Source organism: Zeus faber, assembly GCF_960531495.2.
Source record: "Zeus faber genome assembly, chromosome: 5".
NCBI lineage: Eukaryota > Metazoa > Chordata > Actinopteri > Zeiformes > Zeidae > Zeus > Zeus faber.
Genome location: NC_137192.1, coordinates 7,305,944 through 7,316,620, shown reverse-complemented (window position 1 = coordinate 7,316,620; position 10,677 = coordinate 7,305,944). Strand labels below are relative to the sequence as shown.

Below are 10,677 nucleotides of genomic sequence, written 5' to 3'. Positions count from 1 at the left end.
TCTCCACTTTCAAATGATGCAAAAAAATGACCAAATGACCCTAATGTATGTAGAAGGTCACATATTTGTTTTATTAAATGTCACCAACTGTTATAAGTAACAATCCAGACGGATATTGATAGAAATATGACTGGTTAGGATGGTATCGTCTCTGATTCTGGACGCAATAATCGGACACTGTAGTTAATAAATGTTGCACGCTAATAAACAGAACAAAGTAGAAATTCTTTAAAATCTACAAAGTCGTGGTCAAGAGTATTAAAAACATAAAGCAGCAAATCTTTCTCGAGTCCGGACAGACATTTCCTTTAGAGTTAAGACCTGGGAAGAGGAAAAAAGTATTTAATATACTAATATATATAACTAATATCCAATAAAATATAATATAGAAAAAAACACTAGTGACAACAGCATTTTCAAAAGTAATATATTTATTCATTCAAAGTACTTGTTCAACCAAGCATGTATTGATAGCAAGCATCAAGCAACAACAAAATATTCATAAAAAACACTGTAATCTTACTGGACATCTTTGGTATTCGGATGGGGCCGCTGCTTCCACCATCACCTCCGTCAGTCAGAACTCTGATCTCGATCAGATAGTCCTCTTCGGATGGCACTTGCAGTTCCACACTGGTCTTGTTGGTTTTTAGCACACTGATTCTACCTTGCCAGTTCGCACGGTACACCACCTAGGAGGGAGAGAGAGAGAGAGAGAGAGAGAGAGAGAGAGAGAGAGAGAGAGAGAGAGAGAGAGAGAGAGAGAGAGAGAGAGAGAGAGAGAGAGAGAGAGAGAGAGAGAGAGAGAGAGAGAGAGAGAGAGAGAGAGAGAGAGAGAGAGGAGGGAGGAATGACTGAAAGGAAGAATAGAGCAGATTGGGGAAAGAGGTTCCCCCGACTCTACAAATTCTAATAATTCAAATGAACACGCTCAGGTAAGAAAACCATCATTATATACTTATATACAAATACTTTCCTAGGTCGTGATAAAAGGTTTGTCTCATTTTTGAGATTTGGTTCTTGACAAGTTGGTTTCCCGACTCTTTGTTTGATTCTGTTGATTTAATGCACGGTGAGTGAGGGAGGACTTCCAGTGGCAAGTTGTGAATGGTATTCTCCCTAGAATCATTTAATTCTGTCATTCTTTCATTTACTTGGATCATCTTTTTTTTTTTTTCGTGCAATGCAAAGTGTCCATCTGTCACATTTAATATGAATTACACTATATACCTTTTTTTCACCCTCACACAAACATAACAAACGTATGACCCTTTTGCGGGCGGACTCCAAACTCCTTAGTCATTTAAAAATAATTGTTCGCTCCCAATAAATCAGTTGTCTTGCATCACTATTTCCAGGTATGTTCACACGTGACACCGCACAGGATGTGAAACAGGAAATATGTTTTTGTATTTTTCACATAAGTAATACTTTCCCTCAGAGTTTGAGGAGAATGCTAAGTCATAATGTCATGATACTATACCATCTTGCAAATTGACAAAATATATTCATGAGAGGAGAATAATAATTCAAAATGAAACGAGCTTGCTCTGGATTCAAAGTGGAACTAATACGGTTTATTGTTTTAACTGGTTGGAAGGGATAAGCCGAATTCCCTCTGGCCTGTGATGTTTTTCATTTTATCACCTGGAACAGATCTATTAATTTTGAAAGGCCAGACAAGGGGCAAATCCATAATCTGACACAGGAGTGCTGCGCTCCACATTGTGTCTGTCCACCGCAGCGATGCAGCTATTAATTGAGACGACAGCGGCCAAAGCTGGATTGTATTCCCCTCACTCTTACGGCCCCTTTACTTTTAGTCAGACAAACTCACCTTATAGCCCGTCACCTCAGATTCGTTTTCCATTGCCTTGACATTTTCCCAATTTAAAAAGATCTTGGAATTGGTCAAGTTCCACTCGATATTGCCCGGAGGCCGACTCGGAGCTGAAAAGCGTTGTAATGGAGTTAATGACAAACACACAGAATGAATATAGTGAAGCCGTGAAATCACAATCAATTCAATTGTCACCCCCTGATAGTAGCTTTTAGTACGACATACGTTTAACCTCCAAGGACCCAACACAGAAAGGCAGAGATGGCATGGAGCATTTACAACATTACGGCATAAACTACTGCAACTCTACCCCCGACAACCATAAAGTAGTTGGGTGGATGCATTGGTTCGACTGCTGAAACCATCAAAACCGTCTCTCGTCCAGAGAGAGGACTCACGTGGCTTCTTGGTGGTGATGTTCAAAGCGGCACTGTGGGGGCCGAGCCCGGCGCTGTTTCGGGCCCGGACAGAGATAAGGTACGCTGTGTCGGCTTTCAGGCCGGGGATCAGAACCACTTCGGTATCTGTGAACCTCACAATGGCCGCTTTGTCCGCCTGCGTCCCCTCTTCCCAACAAAGGACCTACGCCGAGGAGGGGATGGGGTTACTTTTACAATATCGCAGCAATCTCCATTACGCTCCTTTTGGTGATATACTGCATAGCTCAAAGCGAAGTTTGCGTAACTTCCCTTTTTATTTAATATTTTTCTTTGAATGTCGAGTTTGTACATCCACAGCCGATCTGACCTTGGGTACTGGTTTTTTGAAAGTACTTTTTTTTTTTCATTTCAGAATGATTTCGTCGAAATTGACACACACAGTAAATGCTAAATGTGGCACGTACATAGTACTATACCTGGATTAATTAAATAATAATCAGGGATTAATGGAAAATCTGTTTTAATTATGTTTTAATTAAACCCCATTAAAAAAAAAACCTTAAAAGACTTCACCCTGTGTACACAAACGTTTCTCACGTATAATAAACACTGAATTACAGGCCAGCATTCTGCAGATAATGTCATGTAGACAACAAACAGTGACTGTTCTTTCTCTGGAAATGTGTGGTTGCTTATGTTTGGATTGTTTAAAAATGTCAAATACAGCATTGGATGTCTCTTATTTAAATGTAATTTATATTTTAATGACATTTCCCTTTTCAATAAAGCATTGTAATATCCTCCTCTATGCCGGTGACACCAACTTGTATCCCATATCAGGCCTTCTCCATATTACAGTCTGCCTTGATGTCCCCCAATGCATCTTTAATTCATCTTGAAATGTATTTTAAACTCTGAAAATATCGATCCCAGCCCACTCCCATCTATGCTCTTAATAGTGATGTAAATGTAATCGTACAATTTGAGGAATACCATGGAATTTGGCTGAATTGCAGACTGTTCTTCGTAACTAAATGGGAACACGCCGCCCATAAACTAAAAATGTTGTATAATGTTGGATATGTATTTTCACACTGACAAAAACATGTTTCCCGTTAAACCGTATTGTAGCGTGTTGGGGAATAGAGGTGGGGCGGACGTATCACAGCATGCTTTGTTTATTGTGTTTTGGGGTTGTCGGGGAAGGGGATTGTTTTATGTGTTCCTAGTTAGAGTAATGTTAATTGTTATGCCGTTGTAAGTGTTAGTTAGCCATGTTACATGTGTTATGATAGATTGTTATTACTTTTATGTGTTAAGATTGTTGCACCAGTGTGTGCCGTGAGTAACCTGCCTGCCGTGATAACAGTGTGGGGGTTAAAATGCTGAGCACTTTGAGTAATAAAGATCACTTTTGGGGGAGAAAACAAATCTCCTGCCTCTTGCTTGAAGAAGCCCTGGCTTGCTACAATATCAATAGAATACCATATAATAGACTATAATGTCTGTCACATTATTACCATTGTGGTTTTCAACTCATTAAAATGACTGACTCATCATTCTGAGTTATATAAAAACTTATACGGCCATCATTAACATCTACAATCTGCATATCTGTGTTGATAAGGACTTAGTACCCATCTATATTCTATCTAGATATCTATCCCCTCAATATCTTACATCTTTAATTGAGTTCAAATCTAATAATCATGACACCATATCACAGGACTGGTAAGCTCCAAAAATTCCTTGCATTAATACTGACTGAGGGAAGACTGTTTTTTGGCACTGTGCTCTATAAGTCACTCATTCTTCTGGATTTTAAAGATTTAAATCTGTAACCTATAACAATGGCTCTAACATGTAATTGTATCGTTTGTGATTAGATATTTAAGTTGTCCTCAGGTCCCTCTTACAAAAGAGACTGAAAGTGACAAAGGATAATAGAGTAAAGCTTATATAAATGCTGTAGTTGTCTTGTGTGTACCTGTTTAAGACTAAAGTCTTCTAAAGATTCAATATTGTCCAACATATAATTTCAGATCTCAATGTATTTTGTTTTGTATTTTGGAAGACGGTGGCTGAATAGAAATATCCCTTTGGAGAGTTGCTTATATTGTTAGCGTCAATTTAAATCAGCCTTACCGTAATAGGGTTTTCCTAAAAAGTAGCTTTTCCTGCTTACATGCTCATAGTAATACAATTCTGAGCAACTGTCACAAGACACTAGTGACACCCCAGAGCATTTCTAACAAGGTCAGGCAACTTAAGACTTTCTTGTTCCATAAAATAACACAGGAAAAATAAAAAAGAGACTAGTGTTTTTCTCCGAGGTTCCCTACATCCATATTCGAGTGCACGGGAGGAGTCGGTTGTAGTGGGTATTGATGTTCACAGTTCTTCTTTTCTTCTGCTTTCTAAGGCCTCCCCAGGTATTGGCCTGCTTCTGAAACTGGAACGACTGCAAACAGACAACCCCCCCCGAGTCTGTCCCGCGGATCATACTGTGAGGAATCTGTCGCCGTAGCACCAGACACATTTTTCACATAATTCCACACCCGCAATCAAACGCACTTATACCGCCAGTTACATTTGGGATTAATGTCTTCATCATTGAGCAGATTTTCCTTTCTGGGATAATTATTTTATCGTTATGTTTTTTTTTTTTATTGCTGGTTGGTTGGTGTTCCTCCATACCTCATAACCAGTGATCCTCTCGCGGGCGGACCCAGGAGAAACGGGTTCCCAGTGCACCTCAATCTCAGAAGCCGACGTACTCCACGCCCGCACTCTCGACGGAGCCTCCAAGGGCTCTAGAGAGTCACAGCGTACACAATCAGTGACGAATGCCGCTGCCTATTTCCATTTTTAACAACAACATAATAGATGACTTTGAATTGCTTTTACCCTCTTCCGCCGAAAACACCCTGACAATGCGGCTGAAGGGTCCCTCGCCGATGCCGTTGTAGGCACACACCTTCACCTCGAACTGGGAGAGGGGTGAGACGCTGTCGTCTCTGTAAACGTATCGGGAGGCGTCCGGAGACGCCAGCACCGCCAGGATCCACGGGCTGGTGCCGAGTGGCCGGAACGCCACCACGTACCCGAAGTCTTCCCCGTTCTGCTGCTCCTCCGGGATGGGCTTGACCAGAGACAAGTCAGATTATCATTTTTGACGTGATCTAATTTACAAGATACTTTTGTTTACGAAAGACATTAATGTAATTCTCCATAATTGGCTGCATAATTCGCAGCCATAAAACATCAATTGAAATGTAATTCTGGATTTCTGCACTTACTACACTTCCGCACTAACTATCTTGACTTTGATGAACTCGACAGCCAGAGTCAGCAAGTGGCAAATCAAAGAGGGCCACGCCTTCGATTAAATCCCTATTAGTTAAGGCCGTGCTAACGCGATCATTCTGCCAAAAAACCCCACTGTTGGCAAAATATTTGAAATGTGGAGACCTAGTATTTAAATATATCCGTGATCCTCTTACCTCCCATAAGATAACAAGTTCTCCTCTGTTGCCCCTACCGCCGCTCACGTTAAGTGGCACCACTTCAGGAGCTGGATGGGTGAGAGCATAGAAAATATGATCGTTCAATTTGGTTGGATCGTTCATCGTGTGAGGTCAGGTGCAAAGGAAAGTTAGCCCTTAAACTATCGCACCTAACAGTTTCCACAATTTCCACTCGACTTTTTCCACAGCCAGGTTCTGGGGCTAGTGAAACAGCAGAGGAGGTATTACCACCCCATGGATATGGTCACTGACAGGTGATAGCAGCAAACAGCCCCGAGCACGAATCCCATCGGGGGAACCCTGCTCCCGTGTGATTAGAACCAGCGGGAGGGAGCTGCACGGGCTGAACCTCTCAAAATAAGACAGTTTAATACCGTGGCATTATGCTTCGTGTGGATGTTCATATTTCACATTTTCTGTTGATGAAGACATTAAATTAATCATGAAGGGCTGACATAGACAGGGGCACAGTAGCCCAAGTACCGACAGTGCAACCGTTGCAGCTGCAACGGCCAAGTAGGCGCTAGGGCCCATCCCATTGGCGTGCCAGCGATGGGGCGCCGTGAACTGCGCTCCGCTGTGCGTCCCCTTGCCCCATCCCGAAAAAAAAAAAAAAAAAAAAAAGGATGTTTTTATTTTAGAAGTAGGCTATTTTATTTTACTTTACCCTTACAGTACGTGTGTGCGTGTACTGTAAGGGGGCTTTAAGGCGCGAGTGCTTTAACGCTTTAAGAGCTTGGATTAAGGGTCCCGCCAGTATGACCCTGTTTGGTCACGTTACTTTTTTTTTTATTCCGGCAGGGAGACGTTGTCAAATACCTGAATACATGAATTGTCCAATTTTGTCCACCTCGATGAAAAAGTCATTAACCACTGTCCCTGCCAGAAGCTCCGCTGATGTATTCTTTAATTAAGTTGGTTAGTGATTAGAAATGCTCGATAACGGAAGGATTTATTGTTGATATTGACCGTGGGTTTTACAGACAGTGGTCAAAATGAAACTAGTCAGACATAATTGTTTTTTTTCCTGGGGAGAGGGTTACCTGCTGCTTTGGTGCGAATGTATTTGGATGGCACGCTGGGCTCTCCCACACCGATGCTGTTGATTGCCACAACCCTGAATTCATAATCCATCCAGGGGTTCAAATCTTTCACCGTTGCATGCAACATCTGTCCAGGCACAGAATCAGGAACTAGGATTAAAGAATTCAGAATTTAAATATTTTTGTCTTAATTTTTTCCCCAATAATGAACAAAATATAAATAACATATCACATAGGATTACATGAAAGACCTGTAAGAAGAGCATTCTGAATCTGTACATATATACTATTCATTTTTTAATCTACATTTTACCATGTATTGTAATTATTCTTTAATAAATGAAAGCTATGATGTCCCAGTGTAAATGTACTCGTTACGACATGTCAGTGGATAACTTGATAAACCTGTCACTTTATTACATAACATCTATGGCAACATTTAGAGTAATTAAGAGATGGGTCTGTGACCAAATAGAGTGGCGAATTCACAAAAGCATGGCCCAGCTTAACCAGCCGCTTAACCAGCACAAATAACAGAAAAAACAAGCATCTCATTCACAAAGTACCCACAACAGGGACATGCTCCGCTAACTGCACTGTCCCGCAAATCGCATCTCGGTGCACCAGTGCAATTTGCACATATTTTAATTAGGTATTATGCATTCATTTGGTGCAAAATTGGTGCAAATACGTCCAATTCACAAACACCGGCATTAATACTGTAGCCACACGCAGTTAGAGTGAAATTACTACCGTCTGCAGAGAGCTGGTGGTAACTGCGTGGAGACCAAATAAATAAATAAATAAAAAGAGGTGCACGATCATCTTCAGAGAGCTGGTGCAAAATAAATAAAAACTTTGTTTTTTATTATAGATTTATTTTTTTTCCTGCGTTTCCTAATTGAACGAAATAAAAAATGCCCGTGCCGCGTCCACAGAGCCATTTTTGTTCTTCTCTCAGCCAATGTCCTGCCTAATGTGTTCTTGGTGCAAAATACGCAATTCATGGTGTTAATAGCGGCCGCAATTCATTCTTTGTGAATTCGCCCCTCAATTAGGAATCACAATTTTTAGAATATGATTAAAATAATATAGATAAAAGAAAATCCACTTTAATAAATTTGATACACCTTGGGCCCATGGGCTATTACTTTTATTATTATTTTTTATTATTATTATTATCATCAATGTCATAATAATGATCATAATAATAATAATAACAGGATCAAGAGTAGGGGATGACACTATCCTGTTCACATTATTGATGATGGTAGTTTGTACACTACCTGTTTTGACGTTCTGCCAGCCTATGGAGAAGGGGGTCTGGGCCTGCACCGTGTATACGGTGACAGGGCTGTGGTTGTCCAGCCCGGACCCCCAGGAGAGCTGGACAGTAGTGTCGGTAATCTCACTCACAACCACATCCTCCGGTGCGCCCGGGGGCCCTGGCAGATCCAGCAGAGAAAAGGAAAGACACCTCGATCAGCTTTACAATACCATAACAGCGGAGACAAAAGCAATCAATAAGGCTTTGTTAAATGCACAGGTGACCCCAATATATATTTTTTACTGCTTCATAACTCAGCTTAAGATACATCGAATCGCAGTTGGTGGGGGGAAAATAGAGGGTTTCTTTTGAGGAGATAAGTGATAAAGCAATGCACAAAATAGTAAAGCCGAGGGCAATATAATAAGTAAGTATAGTGCTAAGTCGAGGAGACAGCCAAACTATGAATGACTGAATGTTACAACTACTGTATGTAACTTGGAGCGCTTAAAGCCCGATTCAGATGCAGCATTAAAAGTGGCTGTAAAGGCATCCGAGAGGAAGTGAAGATCCGGTCACACTTCGCTAATGTGTTTGTGTGTTTAGCGTAGCGTGCACGTTAAACAAAAGTGTGTGTCAACGGCATGTAGCTACGCTACGCTCGCTCGGATGGCGAAACAGCGAGTCTGGGTCTTCGCTTTCTATTTGCTCGAACGTGATGTTTCGTGTTGCCAACAAGCTACACATGAGGACATTTCCCAAAATGTCCCAAATGATAGGCATATCTGGACGCGCGTGGGGATGCCAGGTGCCACCGTGATCCGTCTGTCTCATCAAGACACAATCTGGATATCTGGTCGACAACATGCCAGGGCTGACTCGGGGCTTTGCAGTACTACAAGCTGCTATCCAAGAAATCCTGGGACAAACATCAACTTCATGTCATACCAACCACCAGGGAATACTATTTCCCACAAGACAGTTTAGAGTGGTGAAACATCTGAAATGTCTGCATCATGTAATGCTCTGATAAATGTGATTTACTCTTTAGTATGTACAAGTAATTAATAAGTGATGTGCGTGTAAGAATATTAAACCACCCATAAAGAAAACTTCTTCAAAACTGTTTACTGTGTTGCTCCATAAACACATTGGCTGTCTCTTTCCAAAAGTTTCATTCGAATGCCTTTTAAAGCTTCAAAGCCGTTTTTCTCAAATCCCGCAAAGAAAATGACATTTTGCCACGTACGTTTTCATCTGACAGCTGCGAGAGGCGTGCGTCATAATCCCTCGAAACATGAATGTAAAAGAAAAAAGAAAACTTCCAAACTTTCCTCTTCCTGTATACAATAATGTTAAGAAATGATAATGTATTAGATAGAGTTAAACCTACATACGTATAAGTGAAGGCCATACCTTTGACAATCAGGTCGGCTGCTGCTGACACACTGTCCACGGCAGTGTGTACCATGCACACATACTTCCCAGAATGCTTCAGCTGAATGTTCCGAACCATCAGGTCACCTGCAGATCCCTAGTGATATAATACATATTGGAAAGTGCAATCAGTAAGATTGGAAAATTAGCGGCAAATAGTAGCGGCCATTGAGTATCTGTGGATTGACTGGCATGGATTAATCAAGCATCATGGTCTACGAGCGAATAAAGTATATAAGTATATTTATTGTACCCTTAATCACCCGACACTTTCCATGAGCCTCACTGCCTCTTGTCGCAAAAAGTTTACTTTGAGAACAAAGAGAAAAGCGAATCATAGCAGTGGTTTGGAGAAACACCTCTTTGCACGATGTCCATGGGGAAATGAAAATCAGAAAATCAGGCATTTTCAATCACATTGATCACATTGATGCATTGGCATTGTATCTAAATTGACTCTGGGCGCTTTCGTCCATTTTTAAAGGAGCAAAGCTAGTCGTGCAGTCCAGGCATAGCGGAGCCCTTGTAGAAAGCTTCTCGGGGTTTGAGAGCTGCTCGTTGTGAGTACAGTGTGTACTCAAGAACAATTCAGGAACAATTTGCTAAATTTTGTCTGGAGGAAGAAAGAAAAAATAGAATAGGCAAACAATAAGATGTACGGTATTGACCCGAATATCGGTTGACCCTGATTAAAAGACGACCCACGCTTTTTCCAGACTAATTTTGGGAAAAAATACTTTTTTCAAGACACATCTTGTTTTTATAAAGAAAACCATTTGAGGAACCATGCAGTCGTACAGAGAATAAGCGGTAGCCTATGTGCGAACATAATGTGGAACCAAATTTCACAAGTGCGAGTTCCATCCGGAAAACCTTAAGCTGCCGAACCAAACACCCGAAAGCCGTTTGCAACATGCTAAGCTTAGATGAAGCTAATTGTGCAACTGACAGTCGCAAATAAGTCGGACACACAGGAGCTAGAAGACTCGCCTGCTTCTTGTAATTTAGCCGTGTGAGAAATTTTCAGGTTTCCAGTGGACTACGACAGCAATGGAGAGCGAGTGGTGGATCGGATGAGGAGGGCGTGCTAGCGTTGTTCCACAGCTGTAGGGTATGTGTGTGGAAACAGACTCCTAATGCACACATTACATTTTGGCAAGCACTTGGCAAGAAGGGGCTTGAT

At 41.3% G+C, this 10,677-nt stretch overlaps 1 protein-coding gene across 1 annotated transcript in view; it reads right to left on the bottom strand.

The window, feature by feature from the left end:
* Window positions 1–235: 235 nt before the first annotated feature.
* Window positions 236–10,677, bottom strand: part of cntn6 (contactin 6) — a gene marked incomplete at both ends in the record, with an annotated part of 47,027 nt that continues 36,585 nt past the window's right edge. The window contains 10 exon segments of the mRNA XM_080000432.1: window positions 236–321; window positions 524–692; window positions 1,838–1,950; window positions 2,239–2,422; window positions 4,918–5,033; window positions 5,128–5,362; window positions 5,724–5,794; window positions 6,791–6,940; window positions 8,077–8,235; window positions 9,474–9,591. Of these exon segments, the coding sequence (XP_079856558.1) occupies window positions 236–321; window positions 524–692; window positions 1,838–1,950; window positions 2,239–2,422; window positions 4,918–5,033; window positions 5,128–5,362; window positions 5,724–5,794; window positions 6,791–6,940; window positions 8,077–8,235; window positions 9,474–9,591 (1,401 nt within the window).